The sequence below is a fragment of the Cucurbita moschata genome, unplaced genomic scaffold (genome assembly GCF_002738365.1).
Source record: "Cucurbita moschata cultivar Rifu unplaced genomic scaffold, Cmos_1.0 Cmo_Scf00015, whole genome shotgun sequence".
NCBI lineage: Eukaryota > Viridiplantae > Streptophyta > Magnoliopsida > Cucurbitales > Cucurbitaceae > Cucurbita > Cucurbita moschata.
In genome coordinates this window covers 4400337-4428204 of record NW_019268531.1, presented here as the reverse complement: position 1 = coordinate 4428204, position 27868 = coordinate 4400337, and the positions used below count along the sequence as shown (strand labels likewise).

The 27868-nt window shown below is 38.1% G+C and overlaps 1 protein-coding gene and 1 long non-coding RNA gene across 3 annotated transcripts in view; one reads left to right on the top strand and one right to left on the bottom strand.

Moving 5' to 3' along the window:
- LOC111453445 overlaps nt 1–5302 on the top strand; it is an 18985-nt gene extending 13683 nt beyond the window's left edge. Inside the window, exon 3 of the long non-coding RNA XR_002712261.1 lies at nt 4986–5302. This is a non-coding gene — a long non-coding RNA (uncharacterized LOC111453445). The remainder of the gene's footprint in view (nt 1–4985) is intronic.
- LOC111453442 (plant cysteine oxidase 2-like) overlaps nt 1–26649 on the bottom strand; it is a 56894-nt gene extending 30245 nt beyond the window's left edge. The window contains exons 1-5 of one of the 2 annotated variants that reach the window (XM_023094560.1): nt 26017–26645; nt 25345–25466; nt 24855–25011; nt 24587–24790; nt 24229–24449 (exon numbers count right to left, since the gene is read on the bottom strand). In XM_023094560.1, coding sequence (XP_022950328.1) covers nt 24325–24449; nt 24587–24790; nt 24855–25011; nt 25345–25466; nt 26017–26248 — 840 coding nt within the window. In that variant the 5' untranslated portion in view covers nt 26249–26645 and the 3' untranslated portion in view covers nt 24229–24324. Of the gene's footprint in view, nt 1–24228; nt 24450–24586; nt 24791–24854; nt 25012–25344; nt 25467–26016 lie in introns of those variants that run through there. The other variant, XM_023094561.1, reaches the window with a different exon arrangement.
- Nucleotides 26650–27868: the final 1219 nt, after the last annotated feature.

The following is a 27868-nucleotide window of genomic DNA, read 5'->3' as shown; positions in this document are numbered from 1 at the left end:
AGGCTTCGGGTTGGTGACCGATTGAGGAGATAGACAGCTGTCATTACTGCCTCTCCCCAGAATCTCCCAGGCATCCCGGCCGTCACCAACAATGACCTCGCTGTCCCGACAATGGTCTGATTTCGGCGCTCGACCACTCCGTTCTGTTGGGGGGAGTAGGTCGCCGTTAGGTGCCGTTGTATGCCGATCTCGTCGCAGTACTTACTGAAACCTGCCGAGGTGAATTCTCTGCCTCGGTCAGTGCGCAGCACTCGCATCTTCTTCTCACATTCGGCCTCCGCTCGCACTTTAATGCGCTTAACCGCCTCTGCCGCCTCACTTTTCGCTTGCAGCAGGGTCAGCCACATGAAGCGGCTTTTGTCATCGACTAACAGGAGGAAGAGACTCTTACCGCCTGGGGTCGCCGGCTTGATGGGCCCGCAAATATCGCCGTGTACAAGCTCCAATGGCTCATCGGCTCGGTAGGCTGTTCGGGACGGAAAGGGTGTGCGCCTCTGTTTGCCGATGAGGCACCCGTCGCACAGCTTGTTCACGCCTTTGATTTCTGGCAAGCCGTGCACCAACTCCTTCTTCTGTAGCTTTTCTAGGGCAGGAAAGTTTAAGTGTCCGTACCTTGCGTGCCACCTCCAAGATACCTCTTCGGTCTTGGCCGAGAGGCTAACGGGTTGGTCTATCTCTAACTCCAGGATGTAAAGACGGTTTGTGGTGCGCCTTGCCTGCGTGAGCAGCCGTCGTTGATTATCGCAGATTTTCAGTAGTCCGCGCTCGATGGAAATGAAGCAACCTGTCTCATCGAGTTGACCCAGGCTCACAAGGTTAGCCTTGAGCCTCGGGATGAAGTAGACGTCGGTCAGCTGGCGATGCTCGCCTCCCTTACTGACGAACAGGATGGTGCCGCGCCCTTCGATCTCGACGACGGAGCCGTCGCCGAATTTCACCGTCCCACGGATCCCCGAGTCGAGTTCGGAGAACGCAGATCTAGCCCCGGTCATATGGTTTGTTGCCCCTGTGTCAAGGATCCATTTCTGGTGCTCGTGTTGCTCGTCCCTTTCGCCGATCTGAGCGAACACTCGCTCCTCCTCCAGTTGAATTGGCTCCCCAGCTGGTGTCATCTTTGCTACGCCCAACTGGAGCTCTTTCTTGGGTTCAACATTGTCGTCGGATTTGGAATCGAAATTGGGGACGCATGCAGTTACCATGAAGAGAGCTGGCTCGTCCTCCTCGGATTGAGCCACATGGGCCTTTTCGGCCTTCTCCTTATTCCTCAGCTTGCTCCAGCAATTTCTGCTCAGGTGTCCTCTCTTTCCACAGTTCGAGCATTGGATCGGCCTGCCATTGGTCGACTCCTTCTTTTGATTCCAATCTTTCCCGCGCGTGCGCCCGTGGGACATCCATGGCTTCTTACCGCCTTTGCGGCTGGAGGAGGACCCGTTGCTCTCGCCGGTGTTGTCGCGGAGCTTTAGGCGTGCAAGCCATTCCTCCTCCGTGAGGAGTAGGCGGCCCTCCTTGTCAACAGCTGAAGTGATATTCTTCTTCCGCTGCTCGACGTTACGTAGTCTTCCGGTCACCTCTTCCACTGTTAGGTCGTTCACATCAAGCAATGTCTCGATTGAAACATCTTCTTTACGATTTCTGCCTCGCTGATGCCACCACCGAGGGTGGTGATGCTGTTGGCGAGCCCCGTGATCCGCATTGAAAAATCATCGACGGATTCGCCGTCCTTAAAGCGAATCTCTCTCAAATATATTCTCTCTCGAATATGGTACAATATTGATTATTCTCTCTCAAGTGAAATTTACGTAATTCCAAACGGTAAGCTTCACAATAAGAGGAATGGAAGCTCTAAGTATCAACGTGGATCAATGTCACTTGTTATTCACCAAAGAATTTTAAAAGACATTGGAGACTTCCCTTATATGTTATACAAAGTTGAGCTTCAAAAAAGAGATGAATTAAATGCACTCTAAGTTACTCTAAGTTGCATGTAATGAACTCAGTTGAATTTATGAAACTAGTCCAAGGATGTCTAATAAGCCCATTTCATTTATTGCATTATTTAATTACAATTTACCTATTTGTTTGTCAATTAAGCTAGTTTTAAATATAGATGTTAAGTTATATTGTAACCCACATACGTTATTATATTTCACGGTTAACTAGCCATTTTAATACGGAGGTTATGGGTATTTCTCATTTAGTAGCCCATTTAATTTGGGAGTTATGTATCACATACATTAAAGTTGTAAAAGCAGTATAAAGTCTCTTCTTTTGACTAGAGACATTAGATTTTGGAATTAAGAATATAATTTCTATTTTAGCTTTGTTGAGAGCTAAATTTTTGTTTGCAAATTCTTGTGTTTAGAACTTACATGCTAGAGTCATTCAAATGGTATTGATCAAACCTCTTGTGGAGTGATTCGAATCACGAGTTTAGAAACGAGTTTTCTTTACTCTTGATCTTGATCATTAAGGTAATCCGTTTCATCCTTTCCCTTGGGTTGATTTCCATATCACGTTCACTTCTCTAATCGACGTGGGACCTCGCTCTTAACATGCATAACTAAGAGTTGAGTTTGACAAAATTTGAGAAAAAGAAACTATGTGATTATTTGATTGTGGTATAAGCCATTTTCACATTTAAGAGACAGTAACGTCCCCAGATATATAGAGAGAGGACTTAGTCTAAACAGAGAGAGCAGTCTAATGCTCGTTGAAATCCTTGAGGACATCTTCAAATGATAAGAGATTGGGCTCTTTCATGTGAAGCCCGTAGTGCTTCCCCTTTGCCATATATGACCAAGGAATACCATCGTCATTCGAGGATCTACGTTGTTGTTGATCAGATCGGACAAACCGTTCACCACACGCTTGTAAATGAACACAATGCCCACCTCTCCTATTGTTTTTATTGACATCCTTAATTGAAAACACTTCTCCACTACTCATTCTGGAACACCGTTGATAGATAGTTTCAACAGATTTACTTTACTCATAGATACTTTAAAGTTCGATATTTATAGTCGTGGCTGAGCCCAAATAGATATAGTCAAATATTAAACAAAGACTAACTGAGCATTTCTCTGTTAAGTGATAGCATTGAATCAAATTCTTTAGTAGTACAAACATTTTGTACATATATTTTTTAGTCAGTCATGTTTTAATTTTTATTCTTTCTTATTTTTCAAAAATTTAAAAAAAAAAATATTCTCTCGAATATGGCAGAATATTTATTATTTTCGAAGCTGTAAGCTTCACACTAAGAGAAATGGAAGCCCCATCAATGTGGATCAGTGTCACTTTTTATTCACCATCTCAACCTAAATTAAACTTTTTTTTTGGTGAAGATATCTATTTATAGAAGCCAAATATGTGAGAGTCGCAAAAATAAAATTGTGACAAGGATACGAGACATAAATATGATACGATACGGCACTGATATGACAATAAAACATTAATTAAAAATATATATTTTAAAAAGTTTATCAATTTTATATCAGAAAGAAATTCAAAATAAACAAATTTATATATGTTTAATGCACGTTTCATTTTACTAACAAGTGTTCAATACATATCTAATACGTGTCGAAGAGGGACACGAGGATAAGTTGTTCTAATGTTTTCTTTACACCCATTCAAAGTAGTTTGAAAACTAGCACGTCAAATATTACGATTGACTAACTACAACTTTAATTTTGTCATTGAATGGGTCGTTTAGACCAAAGGAACAAAATGAGAATAAACATAGGTTTACTACATGTTTTCAAAGATGGGACGTGAGAATAAGTTATTCTCATGCTTTCTTTACATCAGTAAAAGAGTATTTAATACGCTTCCAGAAATAGAGTGTATTTTGTCGTATTTATGTCTTATATTTTTTAAAAAATGACATGAAATCTTGCCCGTGTGATGTCATTACATTAAATTAATTTTAATTTGTTGTTATGTTTTTTTTTTCAAAATTTATTTTATCGATTTAATTTTTTTTAATATTTTATTAATAAAATTAATATTAACTTGTTTTTTTTCTAAAATTAGAAACTAAATTAATAAAATATTGTTCAACTTTTATATATATAATATTCTTAAACTTTAAAAAATTTTAATAATATTTTTAAATTTTCGAAAAATCTAAAATACAACTATAAACTTTCAAATTTGATAATATCCTTACCACTAGTTTTCGATAGAATTTTTTTTTTTTTTAATACTCTTGAATTTTCAAAATGTTTTACAACTAACACGTTTTATAAATGTTTAAAAAATACGAATAATCTTATCATTAGTACCATATTTTAAAATTATTAATAAACTTTCCAGAATAACATTAAAAATACTCTAAGTTTATTTACCATATTTCAAAATTATTAATGAACTTTCAAGAATAACATTAAAAATACTTTTAAGTTTATTTTTAAATTTTTTTTTTTTAAGTTGGAGGGTATTAATGAAATTTCTTAATGTTCAACGACTATTTTGAAACCCGATTGAAAGTTCAACCATATTTTTGAAATAAGTATTAACGATTTCCATCCAAATCTAACGGTAAGAATATTATCTAGAATTCTTTTAAAAAAATTTAAAAATATTATTCTTTTAAAGTTTTAGAAGTATTTTTATTACTTTAGGCAAAATTTTGGAAGCCTCTGTTTGAAACATGTTGGACATGTATTAGACATGTATAAATATAAATTCCATGTTTGTTGGACTGAACTTCGAATAAATTTTGAGCATAAAATACACATTAAACTATTTTTAAATATATTAGTGCATTTTGAATTTCTTTCTAATATAAAATTAATAAAATTTTAATATATATATTAGGAGAGGATTTGTTTCTATTAATATGCATAATTAATAAGTATATATATATATATATATAGATAGATAACTATGTGATTATTTTATTGTAGTCTATGCCATTTTCATAGCTAAAAGACAGTAACGCCCCCTTATATGTCGAGAGAGAGGGCTTAGTGTAACCTAAGAGAGAGCAAACTAATGCTTTTCGAAATCCTTAAGGACATCTTCAAAAGATAAGAGAATGGGCTCTTTGAAGTGAAGTCCAAAGTGTCTCACCTTTGCAATATATGACCAAGGAATACCATCATTATTTAAAGCTTCTATCACAAGAATATAAAGTCGAGGACCTGAGTGGTCGTTGATCATATCGGACAGACCGTTCACCACACTCTTGTAAATGAAAGAATTTCCACTCCTCTTGTTATGTTGTTCCACTGCAGACCATCCAGCATATTGCACTTTTTCGTCACTGACATCCTTAATAGGATTTGATGGCAAAACGTCTTCACGGCTCATTCTAGAACACTTTTGATAGATAGTTTTAACGGATTTACTTTGCTTATGAATACTTTAGAGTTCGATATTTATAGTTGTGGCTAAACGCTACTCAAATTGATATTGTCGAATCTGTAAAAACAAATTGAGCATTCCTCTCTTATTTTTCAAAGATAAAAAAAGATTATTCTCCCTAATATGGTACGACATTATTTATTCTCTCTAGAGTGAATTTGAATTAAAACACATTGTCTGCGCAAGTAATTACCCGGATGAATTGCTAACTAATCCATTTAAATATTAAATATGTGAGAGTTAAATGGGTAATTTTTTTTAGTGATATTTCATATAAAAAATGTGGATTTATATATGCCAAAAAAATAACACTCAATTTGTCTTTACGAGTTTAAGTTTGCGTAATAGATGTATATCAAAGTTATTGAATTTGAAAAACAAGTGGGATACCAATAAAAGCTAGTGGGACTATTGAGATAGTAGTTGAGTCTAAAACAAAGTCATGACCGAAAAATCCTTAAACACGGTTGGTTTGCTTGGTAGACTTCCAAGAAATTATTGAATTTCACCGGAAATGCAAACCAAGTATTTGTTGATGATCTTCCAAGAAATAATTAAATTTACCCCAAAACCAAGAAATAGACCATAATGATTTACTCGAGGATAGGTAATTTGTCTCATTTAATTTGATTGGAACAAGTGAATATCGTGACTAATCACTTCTTCGTTCATGCATAAATGATTTACTCGAGGATTGTTAATTTGTCCCATTTAATTTGATTGGAACAAAATGAAATGAATACCCTTGCTAATCAGAGTGACGAATGTAATAAAGATGTGTTAAATAAACATCCGAAGTTTTGAAGTTGTATAATAACACCAAGATCTGTGCTCCGAATCACTTGAGAGGTTGTGAAAGAAAATAGGAACCTCTTAAATATGTCACCTTTGAGCTTTGTGAGAAATTTGAAGATGCTTATAATGTATTATTGATATTTGATGATCGAGAAAGTCTATCAACCACAACTCTCGGTCTAATAGAATGATTGAGAATTCTTATAGTCAATTCAAGATCCATATTAAGATTAGGAGGTTACCTGTTGATGACGGGATCAGGATAGCTCGCCACAAACATCTCGATAATGAATATGTTCTTGATTTTATTGTTGAGAGGAAAAATATCATGATTTGCTGTGCTCAATCAGAGACGATAGCTATAGAGACTATAAATTAACACTTTTGAGATGTGGGCTTAAAAGGATGATATATATCCCAATTCATTCGTCGTCTCTGTTTTGATTTCTGTCACTTTTCTTCTACTGTTCCTCTTCTCCTACACTGAAATTTTCGATTCTTCTGACATGATGAACTAGTGGGTCTTAGTTTGGATAGAAATTGATGGTATAGATATTGTCACTCATTCTACTAGACCGAAAACTGTGGTTGACAAACTGTTCTCGATCATCCAATATCTAAAATACGTTATAAGCATCGTCAAATTTCTCACATCCAACAATGAAGCCTTTACCATCCCCGACTAGTCCATACATCACCTCAAGTCACAAGTCTGTGAGCCTAGCATTACCACTTCTATTTCTCATTGTTAGTGTTACGGATATTTAGTAATAAATTATAGTTTACCATATATATCATATTTGATATTTTATTATTAGGCAAATATCTTCTTACCATATGTATCTTTTCATTTATTGATATTTGCATTCTTACCATAGGTATCTTTTTATTTATTGTTATTTTCGTTTATTACTCTTTCCATATCATTGTAATTTATTTGATTATATATAAGATAACTTTCACACCATTTAGGTGTGGTAGATTAAGCAAAGATTCTCATGGTATCAGAGCCTTTTCGGTTTAACAACCCCGATCCCTTATTTTCAATGGCTTCTGAATCCCCTACTCATCTTTTTTTCCACCACCCGTTCTGGTTTTGATGCCACACGGACAGTCTCCATGACTGCCACATGAGGAGCTGATTGACTACTCTTCGACTCCACCCTTTTGACCTCCAAATCACCCTTCGCCATATTTTGTACATACAACCTGACCTTTTCCAACACAATCGATTTTTCCTCAACCAACATAGACTCTTTCATTTTCTTCCCAATCTTCCCTTCATCCTTCACATAAACCCTAACCTAAACCTATCAACCTTATGCAAAGATTTACCTTTGGAATCTGGGCGCCGCACTGGCCTCTACATCAACCAAGTCGTCACCGCCCTTCTAGCCAAAATTGGCTCCTCCGCCCACTGTGGCGACTCTTCTAGCTTCAACATTGTCTTTGTCCCTTGCTCCAGGTTTCCCCTTCTACTTCTTGGGTGGACATATTCTCACAAGAGCCAAGGCAACATCGTCGGTAAACGACGATCCCTCTTCATGGGTTAGACATATTTTCGCCGAAGCCAAGGCAGCATCGTCGCTGAGAGACGATCCCTCTGCAGTTTTCGATAGCCAAGAAAATGTTTCTCTATGCCAAGAAAGCGTTTATTACTCTTTCCATATCTACGCAGTTTTTGATAGCCAAGAAAGATTCTCAGTTAGCATGGTAAGTTACCATGGTACCAGAGACTATTCTTCACCGTTCTAGAGGTGGACTTTGTCAGTTACATTTTGGAAACCTTCCAGTTTTAAAATAAAATAAATTTGCTTAAAATCTTATTATTTTTATTTTTTATGTCATTCTCCAAACCTTTCGGTTTTAAAATAAATTAATTTTTTTGTTTTAATTTTATTAAGCATAATTATTTATCAATTTCATTAAATTAATTTTAACGTGTTTGTTATGTTTTTTTTTTTCAAAATTTCTTTTATTGATTCAATTTTTTTAATGTTTTATTAATAAAATTAATATTACTCAATAAAAAAAATTGTATTTTATATTTTCTAAAATTAGACATTAAATTAATAAAAATATGATACGTTTGCTATTAAATATTTCTATATTTTCAAAATTTTCAATAATACCTTCAACTAAATAAAATCTAAAAAACACCTATAAACTTTCAAATTTAAAATATTATTATATTAGTCGTGAATAAAAGTTATTAATATTACTTTTTAAAAACATACTCTCAAATTTTTAAAAGGTTTCAAAACTATTTTAACTTTGAAAACGGTTTAAAAAACAATTTTAAATTTTCAAAAATTTCTAAAAATGATCTTAAGAGTTAAAAGTATAAAATACTAATAAACTTTCAAAAGTAACATTAAAAATAAAATAAAATAAAATAATCTTAGAAGTGCCATAGATTATTTCTGTCCATATATTGACGGTAAAAAAAAATTGATTTTTTTTTTATAATAATGAAATGTGTCGATAAATGATTTTCGTCTACATTTTTTTATATATATAAATATGATAAATATAAAGTTTATGAATATTTTAATTAATTTAAGCAAAATTTTATACCGGATAAAAAAGGAGGGAAAAAGAGATAGAAGAACATATAAAAAAAACCCTTTGAAAACATATCAAATACACTGAGTGTAAAGAAAGTAAAATAACTTATTCTCATATCTCATTTTTTAAAATGGTATTTAACTAAGGATTTTATTTCGTTTTCTCATTCTTATGTTCATTCTGATCTTCGTTCTCTTGATTAAAACGCTTTCTTACGTAACAAAATTAAAGCTGAAGCTTTCAAATTGGTCTGAATTGGTGTAAAAGAAAGCACGAGAATAACTTATTCTCATGTCCATGTTTGAAACATGTCGGACATGTATTAGACAAGTATAAATATAAATTCCACATTTGTTGGACAGTATCGAACACTTGACCTCAAATAAATTTTGAGCGTAAAATACACATTAAATTATTTTTAAATATATTAGTGCATTTCGAATTTCTTTAATACATATATGACCAAGGAATACCATCATAATTTAAAGTCTCTATCACAATAATATATAATCGAGGACCTGGGTCGTTGTTGATTAGATCGGTCAGACCGTTCACCACACTCTTGTAAATAAAACAATTTCCATTCCTCCTGTTATGCTGTTCCACTGCATACCATCCAGCCTCTTGCACTTTTCTGTGATTGACATCCTTAATTGGATTTAGATTTGAAGGCAACACGTCTTCAGAGCTCATTCTGGAACACCTTTGATAGATAGTTTTAACAGATTACTTTGCTGATGAATACTTTAGAGTTCGATATTTAAAGTTGTGGCTAAACGCTACTCAAATTGATATTGTCGAATCTTACAATAAAGACAAATTGAGTACTCCTCTCTTATTTTTCAAAGATAAAAAAAGATTATTCTCTCGAATATGGTACAGTATTGATTATTCTCTCTAGTGTTAATTTAAAGTTAAAACACATTTTCTCATTAAGTAAACACTATCTGCTCCAATGAATTGCTAATATATTATACGGTGTTTAATCAATTTAAATATTAATGCAATTTTTAAGAAAATTTAAATTTTTTATGGCTGAGAAATTTACGAGTATATATGATTTATAATTAAATTTTAATATTATGCATATAATTATTGAAATGATCGTATTTTAATTGAACTATGCTTAAATTAACTTATAAAAATTGAGTAAAATTTAATAACAATTTAGCCTCACGCTTACCACCAACAGATATTGTCCTCTGTAGGCTTTTTATTTTGGACTTTTCCTGATTTTTAAAATGTATCTTGTAGGGAGAGATTTTCACACTCTTATGAAAAATGTTTCGCTCTCTTCCCTAACCAATATTGAATCGCAAATCTAAAGTGTCCAAATCTATTAGTTTCATTCTCTCCGTTTAAATGAGATCCCTCCTTGTACCGTACTGAAGCAAAATCTCTGTTTAAACGGGATCCCTCCCTATACCGTTTTAGGGTAGGTTCACACGTATAAATGGACACCTTCATCCATAACTATTAAGATCGCACAACAACGTACACACCGATCTAAATCACACAAAGAACATGAGAGAGAAAATGCAATGAGGAGTATTGACTAAAGAATTTGTATTGATGATTTCAGGTATGTACACCAATAAAGAATACAGATAAGGAAGAAATATATTTTCAAAGTGGTTTTGATTAACTATATATAGCTTTAATACATATAATCTTCTATATAAATATCTACCAAATATATCTCTACCAGATTTTTACTATGAATAAGCTTCATGCTCTAGCCAACCAAGAACTATCAACATCTTCCACTCCACCGTAGACTTTGCACAACATCAATGTTCCAACATCAACACACTTTGTCAACATGTTTGCTGGATTCTTTGCACCCTTTATCTTCTCCAAACACATCACTATCTTCCACTAACCTACGAGTGAATGCACCCTTTATCTTCTCCAAACACATCACTATCAACACATTTTGTCAACATGTTTGCTGGATTCTTTGCACCCTTTATCTTCTCCAAACACATCACTATCTTCCACTAACCTACGAGTGAAATGGTATCACTTTCTATGTTTTGTCTTTGAATGATAGACCGAAGTTTCTCACCAATTGTATGACACTGTTACTATCTGTATAAAGAATATTTGGATTCTTTGCACCGAGTGTTACTATCTGTATAAAGAATATTTGGATTCTTTGCACCCTTTATCTTCTCCAAACACATCACTATCTTCCACTAACCTAGTGAAATGGTATCACTTTCTATGTTTTGTCTTTGAATGATAGACCGAGTCACTTTCTATGTTTTGTCTTTGAATGATAGACCGGAGTTTCTCACCAATTGTAGTTTCTCACCAATTGTATGACACTCTTACTATCTGTATAAAGAATATTACCCTTTATATTCTCCAAACACATCACTATCTTCCACTAACCTAGTGAAATGGTATCACTTTACTTTCTATGTTTTGTCTTTGCCAAATTCTTTTAGATACTTTGTCATCTATATCATGTGGTATCACTTTCTATGTTTTGTCTTTGCCAAATTCTTTTAGATACTGTGTCATCTATATCATGTCCTTTTTAGCTTGAGCTATTGTCACATTTCTGTAGATGAAAGAGCAACATTTCTGAAGCCTATGTTAGGAATCACGACTCTCCACAATGGTATGGATATTGTCCACTTTGAGCATAAGCTCTCATGGCTTTGCTTTGGGCTTCCCCAAAAAGCCTCGTACCAATGGAGATAGTATTCCTCACTTATAAACCCATGATCTTCCACTAAATTAACCAGTGTGGGACACTCCCAATCCCAACAATCCTCCCCTTAATTGAGGCTCGACTCTTTTCTCGGCAGCCCTTGAAGCTCTCATGGCTTTACTTTGGGCTTCCCCAAAAGGCCTCATACCAATGGAGATAGTATTCCTCACTTATAAACTCATGATCTTCCACTAAATTAACCAATGTGGGACACTCCCAATCCCAATAATCCTCAACAGCCTAGACATCCCATCATCCATGGCTTGCTCCCACTTGGTTGTATTTTCCAACGGTAGGGCATTATCAAGGAACTCTGGTGTTGGATCGATATGACAATCTTAGAGGGGTGAATAGGGTCTTAACAATAAAAGTATTTAAGCGTGCTAAATTTTTCTAATTATCATACTTTTTAAAGAAAAGTAAAAGATGATAATTAATACAACAAAATAGTTCAAGAACCATAAACACTTAGAACATGTAATAAATCATAATAATAGTTTTGAAATTAAATAGGAAAGAGTTAGAAAATATGACACCGTAGTTTTATAATGGTTCGGTCAAACTCGACCTACTCTACTCCCCAAATGCCTCTTGGGACTTTGAATAAAGAACTTTTTCGACTCTTTCCACGGATCAGAGCCCAACCGCTACACCGCTCTTTTTACGAGTTCAAGAGCAAACTCAATCATTTCCACAGCGCAGGATCAAACTGGTACAAGTATCTCAATTTTGTAGGAAGACACCACAAATAATTTTTTTGACTCTTTCCACGGATCAAACCTCAACTGCTACACCGCTCTTTTTATGAATTCAAGAGCAAACTCAATCCTTTCCACGACACAGAATCAAACTGGTACAAGTATTTCAATTTTGTAAGAACCTTTTGCTCGAAGAGCAAACTCAATCTTTTCCACGGCGCAGGATCAAACTGGTACAAGTATTTCAATTTTGTAGGAATCTTTCCACAAGGGCAAACTCAATCCTTCCACGGCCCAAGATCAAACTGTACAAGTATTTCAATTTTGTAGGAACCTTTCCACAAGAGCAAACTCAATCCTTCCATGATACAGGATCAAACTGTACAAGTATTTCAATTTTGTAGGAACCTTTCCACAAGAGCTCAAACTAGTACAAGTATTTCAATTTTGTAGGAACCTTTCCACAAGAGCAAACTCAATCCTTCCACGGCACAGGATCAAACTGGTACAAGTATTACAATTTTGTAGGAACACGCCACAACTATTTAAAACAGTAGATTTATAATTTAAGCACTCACAACTAGTTCCTCACAATACAATAAAAATATTGTCTTCTTTGGGCTTTCCCTCTCGGGCTTAACTATTTTCTCAAGGCTTTCCCTTTAGGGCTTAACTAATTCCTCAGGGCTTCCACTCAAGGCTTAACTATTTTCTCACAATACAATAAAAATATTCTCCTCTTTGGGCTTTTCCCTCATCTTTGGGCTTTCCCTTTCGGGCTTCCCCTCAAGGCTTAATTATTTCCTCAGGGCTTCCCCTCAAGGCTTAACTATTTACTCACAATACAATAAAAATATTGTTCTCCTTGGGCTTTCCCTTTCGGGCTTCCCCTCAAGGCTTTAAAACGCATCTGCTAGGAAGGTTTCCACACCCTTATAAACGGTGGTTTGTTCTCCTCTCCAACCATTGTGGGAGGTCACAATCTACCCACAATTTAAGCACTCACAACTATTTCCTCACAATACAATAAAAATATAGTCATCTTTGAGCTTTCCCTTTCGAGCTTCCCCTCAAGGCTTAACTATTTCCTCTCCTCTTTGGGCTTTCCTTTTCGGGCTTCTCCTCAAGACTTAACTATTTACTCAGGGCTTCCCCTCGAGGCTTAATTATTTCCTCACAATACAATAAAAATATTGTCCTCTTTTGGCTTTCCCTGGAGGGCAACTATTTCCTCACAATACTTCCCCTCAAATTTCCTCACAATACTTCCTTGAGGGGACAACTATTTCCTCACAATACAATAAAAATATTGTCCGACTTTCCCTTTTGGGCTTCCCCTCAAGGCTTAACTATTTCCTCACAATACTTCCCCTCAAATTTCCTCATAATACATCGGACAACTATTTCCTCACAATACTTCCCTTCACGGGACAACTATTTCCTCACAATACAATAAAAATATTTGTCCTCTTTGGGCTTTCCCTTGAGCGCTTCCCCTCAAGGCTTAACTATTTCCTCACAATACAATAAAAATATTGTCATCTTTGGGCTTTCCCTTTCGAGCTTCCCCTCAAGACTTAACTATTTCCTCACAATACAATAAAAATATTGTCCTCTTTGGGCTTTTCATTTCGGGCTTCCCCTCAAGGCTTGACACTATTTCCTCAGGGCTTCCCCTCAAAGGCTTAACACTATTTCCTATTTCCTTAGTGCTTCCTCAAGGCTTAACACTATTTCCTCAGGGCTTCCCCTGAAGGCGTAGGGCTTGCCCCCTCAAGGCTTAACACTATTTAGCCCACTATTTCCTCGGGGGGCCCCCTCAGGGCTTAACACTATTTTCGGGGGCTTAACACTATTTCCTCGGGGCTTCCCCTCAGGGCTTAACACTATTTCCCTCCGGGCTTAAAACTATTTCCTCAGGGCTTAACACTATTTCCCTTAGAGCTTAACACTATTTCCTCAGGGCTTCCCCTCAGGGCTTAACTATTTCCCCAGGGCTTCCCCTCAGGGCTTCCCCTCAAGGCTTTAACTATTTCCTTAAGGCTCCTCAAGGCTTAACTATTTCCTTAAGGCTCCTCAGGGCTTCCCCTCAAGGCTTAACTATTTCCTTAGGGCTTCCCCTCAAGGCAGGGCTTCCCCTCAAGGCTTAACTATTTCCTTAGAGCTTCCCCTCAAGAGGAGCTTCCCCTCAAGGCTTAACACTATTTCCTCAAGGCTTCCCCTCAAGGCTTAACACTATTTTATTTCCCCAGGGCTTCCCCTCAAGGCATTTCCCCAGGACTTCCCCTCAAAGCTTAACACTATTTTATTTCCCCAGGCATTTCCCCAGGGCTTCCCCCTCAAGGCTTAACACTATTTTATTTCCCCAGGGCTTCCCCTTAAGGCTTAACACTATTTTATTTCCTCAGGGCTTCCCCTCAAGGCTTAACACTATTTTATTTCCCCAGGGCTTAACACTATTTCCTTAGGGGCCCCCCTCAGGGCTTCCCCTCAGCGCAGGGGGCCCCCTCAAGGCTTAACACTATTTCCGGGGGCTTAACACTATTTCCGAGGGCTTAACACTATTTCGGGGGCTTAACACTATTTCCTCAGGGCTTCCCCCAGGGCTTAACACTATTTCCTCAGGGCTTCCCCTCAGGGGAGGGGGCGGGGGCTTAACACTATTTCCTCAGGGCTTCCCCCAGGGCTTAACACTATTTCCTCAGGGCTTCCCCTCAGGGGAGGGGGCGGGGGCTTAACATTATTTCCTCAGGGCTTCCCTCAGGGCTTAACACTATTTCCTCAGGGCTTCCCCTACCGGGAGGGGGCCCGCTCAGGGCTTAACACTATTTCCTCAGGGCTTAACTATTTCCTTAAGGGCAGGGCTTAACTATTTCCTTAAGGGCTTCCCCTCAGGGCTTAACTATTTCCCCAAGGGAACCCCTCAGGGCTTAACTATTTCCCCAGGGCTTCCCCTCAGGGCTTAACTATTTCCTTAAGGCTCCTCAGGGCTTCCCCTAAAGGCTTAACTATTTCCTTAAGGCTCCTCAAGGCTTCCCCTCAAGGCTTAACTATTTCCTTAAGGCTCCTCAGGGCAGGGCTCCTCAGGGCTTACTTCCCTTCAAGGCTCCTCAGGGCTTAACTATTTCCTTAAGGCTCCTCAGGGCTTCCTCTCCTCAGGGCAGGGCTCCTTAGGGCTTAACTATTTCTAACTATTTTCTTAAGGCTCCTCACAGGGCTTAACTATTTCCTAAAGTCTCCTCAGGGCTCCTCAGGGCTTAACTATTTCCTTAAGGCTCCTTAGGGCTTCCCCTCAAGGCTTAACTCCTCAGGGCTTAACTATTTCCTTAAGGCTCCTCAGGGCTTCCCCTCAAGGCTTAACTATTTCCTTAAGGCTTCCCCTCAAGGCTTAACTATTTCCTTAAGGCTCCTCAGGGCTTAACTATTTCCTTAAGGCTCCTCAGGGCTTAACTATTTCCTTAAGGCTTCTCAGGGCTTAACTATTTTCTTAAGGCCCTCCCCTCCGTGCTTAACTATTTCCTTAAGGCCCTCATTCCCCTCATGGCTTAACTATTTCCTTAAGGCTCCTCAAGGCTTAACTATCCTCAGGGCTTAACTATTTCCTTAAGGCTCCTTAGGGCTTAACTATTTCCTTAAGGCCCTCCCCTCAGGGCTTAACTATTTCCTTAAGGCCCTCATTGCCCTCAAAGCTTAACTATTTTCTTAAGGCTCCTCAAGAATTAACTATTTCCTTAAGGCCCTCCCCTCAGGGGTTAACTATTTCCTTAAGGCCCTCATTTCCCTCATGGCTTAACTATTTCCTTAAGGCTCCTCAAGGCTTAACTATCCTCAGGGCTTAACTATTTCCTTAAGGCTCCTCAGGGCTTAACTATATCCATAAGGCCCTCCCCTCAGGGCTTAACTATTTCCTTAAGGCCCTCATTCCCCTCAAGGCTTAACTATTTCCTTAAGGCTTCTCAAGAATTAACTATTTCCTTAAGGCTCCTCAGGGCTTGGCTCCTCAGGGCTTAACTATTTCCTTAAGGCTCCTCAGGGCTTAACTATTTCCTTAAGGCTCCTCAGGGCTTAACTATTTCCTTAAGGCCCTCCTTAAGGCTCCTCAGGGCTGGGCTCCTCAGGGCTTAACTATTTCCTTAAAAGGCTCCTCAGGGCTTAACTATTTCCTTAAGGCTCCTCAGGGATTAACTATTTCCTTAAGGCTCCTCAGGGCTTAACTATTTCCTTAAGGCTCGCTTAACTATTTACTTATCCTCAGGGCATAACTATGTCCTTAAAATGCTCCTCAGGGCTTAACTATTTCCTTAAGGCTCCTCAGGGCTTAACTATTTCCTTAAGGCTCTTAACTATTTCCTTAAGGCCCTAGCTCCTAGCTAGGGCTTAACTATTTCCTTAAAAGGCTCCTCAAGGCTTAACTATTTTCTTAAGGCTTCTCAGGGCTTAACTATTTCCTTAAAAGGCTCCTCAAGGCTTAACTATTTCCTTAAGGCTCCTCAGGGCTTAACTATTTACTTAAGGCTCCGCTCCTCAGGGCTTAACTATTTCCTTAAGGCTCTTAACTATTTCCTTAAGGCTCCTCAGGGCTTAACTATTTCCTTAAGGCTCTAAGGCTTCTCAGGGCTTAACTATTTCCTTAAGGCTCCTCAGGGCTTAACTATTTCCTTAAGGCTCTAACGCTCCTCAGGGCTTAATTATTTCCTTAAAAGGCTCCTCACGGCTTAACTATTTCCTTAAAAGGCTACTCAGGGCTTAACTATTTCCTTAAAAGACTCCTCAGGGCTTAACTATTTCCTTAAGGCTCCTCAGAGCTTAACTATTTCCTTAAAAGGCTCCTCAGGGCTTAACTATTTCCTTAAGGCTCGTGAGGGCTTAACTATTTCCTTAAGGCTCTTAACTATTTCCTTAAGGTTCCTCAGGGCTTAACTAAGGGCTTAACTATTTCCTTAAGGCTCCGCTCCTCAGGGCTTAACTATTTCCTTAAGGCTCTTAACTATTTCCTTAAGGCTCTTAACTATTTCCTTAAGGCTCCTCAGGGCTTAACTATTTCCATACAAGGCTCCTCAAGGCTTAACTATTTCCTTAAGGCTCCTCACTTAAGGCTCCTCAGGGCTTAACTAAGGGCTTAACTATTTTCTTAAGGCTCCGCTCTTCAGGGCTTAACTATTTCCTTAAGGCTCTAAGGCTCCTCAGGGCTTAACTATTTCCTTAAAGCTTCTTAACTATTTCCTTAAGGCTCCTCAGGGCTCAGGGCATAACTATTTCCTTAAGGCTCTATTTTCTTAAGGCTCCTTAACTATTTTCTTAAGGCTCCTTAACTATTTCCTTAAAGCTCCTCAGGGCTCACGGCTTAACTATTTCCTTAAGGCTCCTTAACTATTTCCTTAAGGCTCCTCAACTATTTCCTTAAGGCTCCTTAACTATTTTCTTAAGGCTCCTCAAGGCGGAACTATTTCCTTAAGGCTCCTTCTAAGGCTCCTCAGGGCTTAACTATTTTCTTATGACTCTAAGGCTCCTCAGGGCTTAACTATTTCCTTAAGGCTCTCCTTAAGGCTCCTCAGGGCTTGGCTCCTCAGGGCTTAACTATTTCCTTAAGGCTCCTTAACTATTTCCTCAGGGCTCCTCAGGGCTCCTCAGGGCTCAGGGCATAACTATTTCCTTAAGGCTCTATTTCCTTTAGGCTCCTTAACTATTTCCTCAAGGCTTCTCAAGGCTCAGGGCTTAACTATTTCCATAAGGCTCCTTAACTATTTCCTTAAGGCTCCTCAGGGCTCACGGCTTAACTATTTCCTTAAGGCTCCTTAACTATTTCCTTAAGGCTCTTCAGGGCTTAACTATTTCCTTAAGGCTCCTTAACAATTTCCTTAAGGCTCCTCAGGGCTTAACTATTTCCTTAAGGCTCCTTAACTATTTCCTTAAGGCTCATGAGGGCTTAACTATTTCCTCAAGGCTCTAAGGCTCCTCAGGGCTTAACTATTTCCTTAAGGCTTTAAGGCTCTAAGGCTGCTCAGGGCTTAACTATTTCCTTAAGGCTCTAAGGCTCCTCAGGGCTTAACTATTTCCTTAAGGCCCTCCTTAAGGCTCCTCAGGGCTTGGCTCCTCAGGGCTTAACTATTTCCTTAAGGCTCCTCAGGGCTTAACTATTTCCTTAAGGCTCTAAGGCTCCTCAGGGCTTAACTATTTCCTTAAGGCTCTCCTTAAGGCTCCTCAGGGCTTAACTATTTCCTTAAGGCCCTCCTCAAGGCTCCTCAGGGCTTAACTATTTCCTTAAGGCTCCTTAAGGCTCTAAGGCTAACTATTTCCTGAAGGCCCTCAAGGCTTAACTATTTCCTTCAGGGCTTAACTATTTTCTTAAGGCTCTAAGGCTAACTATTTCCTTAAGGCCCTCAAGGCTTAACTATTTGCTCAAGGCTCTAAGGCTCCTCAGGGCTTGGCTCCTCAGGGCTTAACTATTTCCTTAAGGCTCTAAGGCTCTTCAGGGCTTAACTATTTCCTTAAGGCTCTAAGGCTCCTTAGGGCTTAACTATTTCCTTGGCTTAACTATTTCCTTAAGGCTCCTCAAGGCTTAACTATTTCTTTAAGTCTCTAAGGCTCCTCAGGGCTTAACTATTTCCTTGGCTTAACTATTTCCTTAAGGCTCCTCAGGGCTTAACTATTTCCTTAAGGCTCTAAGGCTCCTCAAGGCTTAACTATTTCCTTAAGGCTCTAAGGCTCCTCAGGGCTTAACTATTTCCTTAAGTCTCTAAGGCTCCTCAGGGTTTGTCTCCTCAGGGCTTAACTATTTCCTTAAGGCTCTAAGGCTCCTCAGGGCTTAACTATTTCCTTAAGGCCGTCCTTAAGGCTCCTCAGGGCTTAACTATTTCCCCCTCAAGGCTTAACTATTTCCTTAAGGCTCTAAGGCTCCTCAGGGCTTAACTATTTCCTTAAGGCTCTCAGGCTCCTTAGGGCTTAACTATTTCCTTAAGGCTCTCAGGCTCCTTAGGGCTTAACTATTTCCTTGGCTTAACTATTTCCTTAAGGCTAATTATTTCCCCCTCAAGGCTTAACTATTTCCTTAAGGCTCTAAGGCTCCTCAGGGCTTAACTATTTCCTTAAGGCTCTCAGGCTCCTTAGGGTTTAACTATTTCCTTGGCTTAACTATTTCCTTAAGGCTCCTCAGGGCTTAACTATTTCTTTAAGTCTCTAAGGCTCCTCAGGGCTTAACTATTTCCTTGGCTTAACTATTTCTTTAAGGCTCTAAGGCTCCTCAGGGCTTGGCTCCTCAGGGCTTAACTATTTCCTTAAGGCTCTAAGGCTCCTCAGGGCTTAACTATTTCCTTAAGGCTCTCAGGCTCCTTAGGGCTTAACTATTTCCTTGGCTTAACTATTTCCTTAAGGCTCCTCAGGGCTTAACCATTTCTTTAAGTCTCTAAGGCTCCTCAGGCTTAACTATTTCCTTAAGGCTCCTCAGGGCTTAACTATTTCCTTGGCTTAACTATTTCCTTAAGGCTCCTCAGGGCTTAACTATTTCCTTAAGTCTCTAAGGCTCCTCAGGGCTTGTCTCCTCAGAGCTTAACTATTTCCTTAAGGCTCTAAGGCTTCTCAGGGCTTAACTATTTCCTTAAGCTCTAAGGCTCCTCAAGGCTTGGCTTCTTAGGGCTTAACTATTTCGTTAAGGCTCTAAGGCTCCTCAGGGCTTAACTATTTCCTTAAGGCTCTAAGGCTCCTCAGGGCTTACTCCTCAGGGCTTAACTATTTCCTTGAGGCTCTAAGGCTCCTCAGGGCTTAACTATTTCCTTAAGGCCCTCCTTAAGGCTATTTCCTTAAGGCTCTAAGGCTCCTCAGGGCTTACTTCTCAGGGCTTAACTATTTCCTTAAGGCCCTCCTTAAGGCTCCTCAGGGCTTAACTAGAGCTTAACTATTAACTATTTCCTTGAGGCTCTAAGGCTCCTCAGGGCTTAACTATTTCCTTAAGGCCCTCCTTAAGGCTATTTCCTTAAGGCTCTAAGGCTCTTCAGGGCTTACTCCTCAGGGCTTAACTATTTCCTTGAGGCTCTAAGGCTCCTCAGGGCTTAACTATTTCCTTAAGGCCCTCCTTATGGCTCCTCAGGGCTTAACTAGGGCTTAACTATTTCCTTAAGGCTCTAAGGCTCTTCAGGGCTTACTCCTCAGGGCTTAACTATTTCCTTGAGGCTCTAAGGCTCCTCAAGGCTTAACTATTTCCTTAAGGCCCTCCTTAAGGCTCCTCAGGGCTTAACTAGGACTTAACTATTTCCTCCTTAAGGCTCTTCAGGGCTTCAGGGCTTAGGGCTTGGCTCCTCAGGGCTTAACTATTTCCTTAAGGCTCACTATTTCCTTGAGGCTCTAAGGCTCCTCAAGGCTTAACTATTTCCTTAAGGCCCTCCTTAAGGCTCCTAAGGGCTTAACTAGGGTTTAACTATTTCCTCCTTAAGGCTCTTCAGGGCTTCAGGGCTTAGGGCTTGGCTCCTCAGGGCTTAACTATTTCCTTAAGGCTCTAGGCTCCTCAGGGCTGAACTATTTCCTTAAGGCTCTAGGCTCCTCAGGGCTTAAGTGAAAGTATTTGAGTTCTATTTCTGTCCATACTTCTTCTGGCAACTTGAACTCCAAGGGTACTAACGGCCCTCTATTGATCAAGTAAACTATTGTATTTACAGTATCAGCCCAAAATGTCATTGAAAATCAAGAATGAATCTTCATACTCCTTGCCCGCTCATTCAATGTTTTGTTCATCCTTTCAGCAACACCATTTTGTCTTGCTTTACCAAGAAATGTCCTCTTTAATCTAATTCTCTCAACTACACAAAATGCTTTGAATTCTAACTTGTCGTACTCTCCCCCATTGTCAAATCTCATGCATTTGATCTTCAAGCCGGTCTGATTTTCAACTTTAACTTTCCACTTCTTGAAGGTGGCTAACACATCTGACTTGTGTTTCAGAAAATAAATCCACACTTTCCTACTAAATGTATTGATGAATGTGAAGTAGAACTTTGATCTATCAAGTGATGGGAAATGGAAATGGTCCCCAAACGTCTGTGTGGATCATTTCCAACTGCACTTTCTTCAATTCTCTGGCAATTTTTGTGAAGCTAACTCGTTTCTGTTTGTTCATAATGTTTGTTCATACCAAAGAATTTCAGACCTTCTAAAACTTATTTCGCAGCCAGCATATTCATTATTTTGATGCTCATATGTCCAAGTCTATTGTGTCATAGACTTGAATTTGAAGCACTCTCAGCAAAAGCAGCCATGTTCATACACCCTACAGTGGTGTATAAAGTTTCAGATTTTGTGCCACGTGCTACCAACATAGTGATAACTCTCTAAAAGTAAAGTCATATCAAGTTTTTTTGTAATTAATATTGCACTTAATTTTCTCATTTATTACCCCATTTATTCTACTTAGTGAGCATGAAATCGTTTATTGTGGTCCAACATGAAAAAAATATGATTTGGCATAATTCGATCTTAATGGTATATTTAATTGAGTTATGTGTTAAAATTTCAGACATTTATGTTGAACTATGAGGGAGTAGCAAATTTGGAAACAAATGGGGGATGACATGAAAATTTTAAATCCACATCAGCACTCGAAGTGGGTCATTGACTACCCAATGAGGAACATCCTATATGGAAAACTTATTCATTTTCAGCCCTAAAGGGGAACCATGCTCAATATAAAAGGAAAAAGAAGACCAAGAGAAGAGAGCCACACTTTGGGAGAAAAATCGAATTACACAGCAACAGTCTCTGCTGCACTGAACTGCTGTGAAACCAGAGAAGAAAAGAAAACCCTAATCCAGCAGCTATTGACAGCAGAAGGAAAAGGAGACCAACAATGAATTATTAGGACAAAGAGGTGGACGTGAGAGCTCAAGAGAAGGGAACTTTCATTGACCAACGACAACAAACCGGAATAACTCTCTATTTTCTTATTCTCTTTTCTTATTCCATCAATTTTGACATGATAAAGATGCGGATTTCTCTGTTTAATTCAGTTTGTATGGAGAGCTCGACTTTATAGGGGAGGCGAGAGAGTCTTATATAGTTTAAGTATGTTGACGGTATGATTTTAGTTTATTAAAGAGTTGTTGTTAATGATCTACATGTGTTTAATTAGCTACTTTACATACATAGTTGTTCTCTTATTCGGGAGAAGAGAGGGAGCAATGAAATCCTCTTCAATACTCTAGTTCCATAGCAAGGAGACTTGAAGGATAATAGAAGGGTTAGGAATAATTCTTCTCCTAAAGCCTTATTAATAGAAATTACAGCGATTATGGAAATAATCACCATTCATGACCCTCGTAAGTGTGCTTGGGAATCTATTAGAAGAAACTAAAATCTAACACAAAACTCATCAACTTATCTATTTAATCTCTCTTAGCCGAACCTTCCTCATTATAGTTGATTTTCTCATCATTTTCTGTTTTTCGACAGTGGCACTCTGTTTTAGCTTTGTTTAAGTACTTAAAATCACCCACACCCATTTGAATGTTACCCAAAAACTCACTTAATTTACAGCGATAAAATTAACCAAAAAGATAGATTTCACATTTATTTTTTACTTGCTACTTGTGATAGTGTATACTTGCATTTATTCTTGTGAATTTTACGTGATTTTATTATATACATCTACAAGCGATCACATACCACCCTTCACAATCTTCCACGAACTCTTCCCAAACTCTACTGCATAACCTGTACTATCCAATTGACTAATAGAGATCAGATTCTTTGAGATCAGAAATATATCTAGCATCCTTTAATTTCCATTGATTCATGTTTAAGTTTTTATGCAGACACCTCCTTTTCCTTCCGTCTCCAAATCTTAGTTGTCGGCAAGATACACATTCTCAACATTTTCAGACTTGAAATTTTGAAACGACTCTTTATTTGGAGAAGAATGAAAAGATGCACCTAAATCCAAAATCCAGGATTCAATCGGACTGTCTACGATGAGGATTAGAGCATCATTTCCAATGTCTTCTGCTGAATTTATAGAATCATCATCATTTTCTAATTTGTGATTCTGCTTCCTCTTTGGTCTTGTACAATTGGTCTAAAAGTGACATTTTTCTCTACAACTCCAACACGTCACATTTGGTTTATTTGGAAAATTTTCACGGTTCTTTGATTTTGATCGACCTTTGTTGGGGTCCTTCGATTTACTTTTTCCCATTTAGTCAACACTAAGAGCACCACCAGATGAATTCTCCAATTTTTTGTTTGCGAATACTTTCGTTGAGAACTACATCTCGAATTTCATCGAACTTCAGCTTCTCACATCCTCGGGAATTGTTGATCCCAGTAACAACAATATCTCACGACTCAGGTAAATATGACATCAAAATAAGTGCCTTAATTTCATCTTTGAAATTAATTTCCACCGAATTTAGTTGAGTTACAATCATATTAAATTCGTTTATATAATTAGCAACAGATCCATCTTCAGACATTTTTAGATTGAACAATCTCCGCATGAAATACACATTGTTCATAACCGAAAGTTTTTCGTACATATTCGACAATACCTTCAACAGATCTGATGTTATCTTCTCCTTGATTATGTTGAACGCCACGTTTCCAGATAGCGTCAACCGAATCAACACTAAAGATCTGTTGACCCATGAGCTTCCACTACTCCATGGTCATGGTATCCAGCTTCACCCCCAACAAAGATTCATGAAGATTTTTCTGGTACAAATAATCTTGCATCTTCCAAAAATTGAAATCAGATCCATCAAACTTCTCAATTCCAATCTTTTAAAATCTTCATCTTCACAGATCGTGGTGAGAAATATTGTCTAAAGGATTTGTATCGATGACTTCAGGTATGTACACCAATAGAGAATATAGATAACGAAGAAAGTACATCTTCAAAGCACTGTCTAAGAGTACGTATATGATTTCGATTTACTATATAATCACCTACTGTCTAAGGGTATATATATGATTTCGATTTACTATATAATCATCTACTGTATATAAATATCTATCAAATATATCTCTACCAAATTTTTACTATATAAATAGGCATCAGGCTCCATATCCAAATAATAACAACCCCAATCAATCGAATAGATAAGAAAAAACCACAAACTTCCATGTAAGAACATCCTTAAAAGTTACAACTTTGTACCATTTTATATACAAACAAAACAAAATAAAATAGGCTTAAATGTCAATAATCTGTGGGCCTAAGTATTGTATGCCATCCATGCGAGAGTTTTCTGGCATCTCAATCTCTTCTAACCATCCATATCCCTTAGCCTCTTCTTCTGTCATTGCGATGCCACCATCTGCCATCGAAGCCGATACGAAACCATTACGAGAGTCACAGTCATATTGTAAATGTCGTAGCATATCGATATCCGCATTTCGTTACAATATTTGGAAAGACTTTTACAATGGTTCACGAACATGATTTGGAACTTACTTGAAAAAGAGCCATAGGGATGCTCCTTATAATATGAACAATCTCGATCGTCCTCCATGGAGTAAGGAGGTCCGAGCACATCAAGCACCGCACACGGGGTTATAGCAGTGAACGAGTGGATGTTGCCTCCTGATGTCGGGTACAAGACAGAGGTACTGGAGGGCGAAGTGAAGACCGAATCAGTTTTCAACTTAGCCAATCTCTCTGCAAAAACAACCCATCATCACTTCAAGCTCAACAATTGCATAAGAAACTTGAGAATGCTCACTTTCACAAGGTTTGGTAGGATCATCACTGTTGGTTGGATCAACCCAATCATATGATTTGATATGCATCTTCCCCAATAGAAGCTTACTAAAAACCGTCATTCCGGGATGGTTGTGTAGAGGGATTACGCCCGTTGCGGGGAGGAAGAAGATGCACAACTGTATAAACGACGGAAAAAACACGCAATCAAGAAGCAAGCCCGAAAACCCGAAATATACAGTATGATCACGATTTACATGCACATTGAATATTTTCACAATTCATAACTTGTCCCTAAGAGATTCGAACCTCTAACATTTTGATCGATGATATTAGCCAACCCTATATACCTCGAGCACTTTGACTAATATATCTCGCACTCGAGTAATCTCGTGATTTATAGCAATTTGACTAAGCTTATGGCGTATATAAGCTTGCCCCTTTTGAATATAACAACAATCACTAGAAGAAAAGTAGTCGGGAACTAACGAAAGACGCTACACGAGGCTTACCGAGAATTTGTCACACTTATATATGGTTGTGTATATTACTCTAGGGGATCCTTTGACTGGAACATTGTGCTTGAAAAACGGTAAATTATTACTAAGTCCAACATCTTCTAACTTCATATTATCTACAGCATTCACAAAACAAAAAGAATTTGGTCAATACTCAAATTTATATAGGCTATAAACAGTTCAAGAACATAGAAGTGACGATAACAATAAATTTGCTTAAGAGACAAGGCAATCAAAGGATCTAACATGGCCAAACTGAGCTAATGTTGATGGGTACGAGGCCTTTTGGGGAAGTCCAAAGCAAAGCTACGAGAGCTTACGCTCAAAGTGGACAATATCATGTCATTGTAGAGAGTCGTGATTCCTAACATGGTATTAGAGTCATACCCTTAACTTAGCCATGTCAATAGAATCCTCAGATGTCGAACAAAGAAGCTGTGAGCCTCGAATGGGTAGTCAAAAGTGACTCAAGTGTGGAACAGAGGTGTACTTTGTTCGAAGACTCTAGAGAAGGAGTCGAGCCTCGATTAAAGGGAGGTTGTTCGTGGGCTCTATAGAACCTCCAATGTACATTGTTCGAGGGAATTCAAAGGGGACAATATCATAACATTACAGAGATCCGTGATTGAAAAAAGTAATGTAAAATGGATTCGATCTGAAACATACCAAGAATGCGACAGAGGTTTTCAACTTCACAAGGCAATGGAACAGTTCCAGGGCCTTTGAAGACTTCCTTGCAAGCAACGAACAGTTCCTGAAGCGCCATAGGAACCACTGGAACAGGCCGCTTGATATCTCTACATTTCCTCTTTTTGATATCCCTTTTCACATACTGAACCTTACTCATATGCCCTACTCTGTTACTCCTCTGTTCCACCATTCTCGTTTCCGTCGCCATCACAGCTCAAAAACCAAAACCCCCCAAAGAAATCGGCCTCAAAACAGAACGAATCGACCCAAAATCAAAAACCCAGATACGAAAATCATCGAACAATGAAGAACAATGAAGAACAATGAAGAACAACGATCTGGGTCGTTGTTAATAGAGCAAAAGAATCAAAAATTGAAGAGAAATGAAAATGGGGTTCGTCGAAAACAAGAAATGAGAGTCGAATGAGTAAGAAAAAGCGAAGAAAAGGTGGAAAGTTTGAAAGAAGAAGAGGGATAAGAAATGATTATATAGAAAGAAGAAGGGAAAACCAGGGGCCATTTGGAAACAGAGTAACTGGTAGGCTTAAAAGGAGTGTTGATTCTGGGGGAGAAAGGGTTGGAGGCCCCTAAGATTGAGAAGAAACCGGTTTGGGGATTCGGAAACAAGTGGTGAAATTTGATGGATTTTGTTGCATGGGTGTGTGAACATGCCCTAAACGACACCCAAATTTTTTTTTTTTCTTATTTATTATTATTTTTTTCCACAAAGACAAAAGAGAAGCTAACGTCGTTGACGAAGAATGAAGAAACGAGCTATAAACGCCTTGATTATGAAGGATTGAAACAACGTCTTGATGGGTTTTCTCCATTTTTGGAGACAGTTGGAAAACAATGTTGTTTATAATGATTATGGTTAACATTTAATCCACGAGGTCTTGGTTAAGATAGTGGCAGAGATGTCAATTTACTCTATGGATTGGGGTTCTGTTCTATGAGAACCTATTCCGAATGGGATAGAGAATGAAGAGATTGTGAGAAGAGATTTCTCTTCGTTAGACAAACGGATATGTTAATTTACTCCACGGAGAGCTCTATGAGGACCCACTTCGTATGGGATAGAGAATCTTTGTTTAATAGAGATTTCTCTCCGTTAGATAAACAGAGATGTCAATTTACTCTACGGGTCGGAGCTCCAAAAGACCTCCCCTAAACGGGATGGAGAATCTTTGTTTAATGGAGAATGACGAGGGAGTGGGAAGAAATTTCTTTCCATTAAATAAACGGGGCTGAGGACAAATAATTTAGCTGGAACGGGAAATGAAAAAGAGGTATAGATACGATGAAAAAGGTTTTTCGGTCCCTACTCAGTGGACAGTTCTAACTCGGTTGTTTTGTGTTTTTGTAATGGGTAAATTATACTTTTTTAAAATTGGTCGGTTTAAATATGTCAAGTCTAGCTATGAATGATAATAAATAAATTATTGTCTAATTATGTGAGATGTTTTTTACTTCAATTTGGTCATTTTATTTTTTACTTACCATTTGTTTGCGATGGTTAAATTTGGTATTTACATAATTCTCTTTTTTTAATTATTTTATTTAACAATAATTTAAATTTATTAAATAAATTATTATTAAGAAATAAGATATTTAAATCTATGATTTCTTAATCGAACATACATCTAAATCAGTTCAGTTATGTTCAAATTGAGATGAATTATCCTATGATTTAAAAAAAAATGAAATTTTTTTTTAAATTAAAATATTTTTTTGTGTAAGGATTGAAAATAGTCTAAAAATAGTATATTATTGTAGATTACTATATAATCTTAAAATTTGGACAATTTATTTAAGTTTGCTATATATA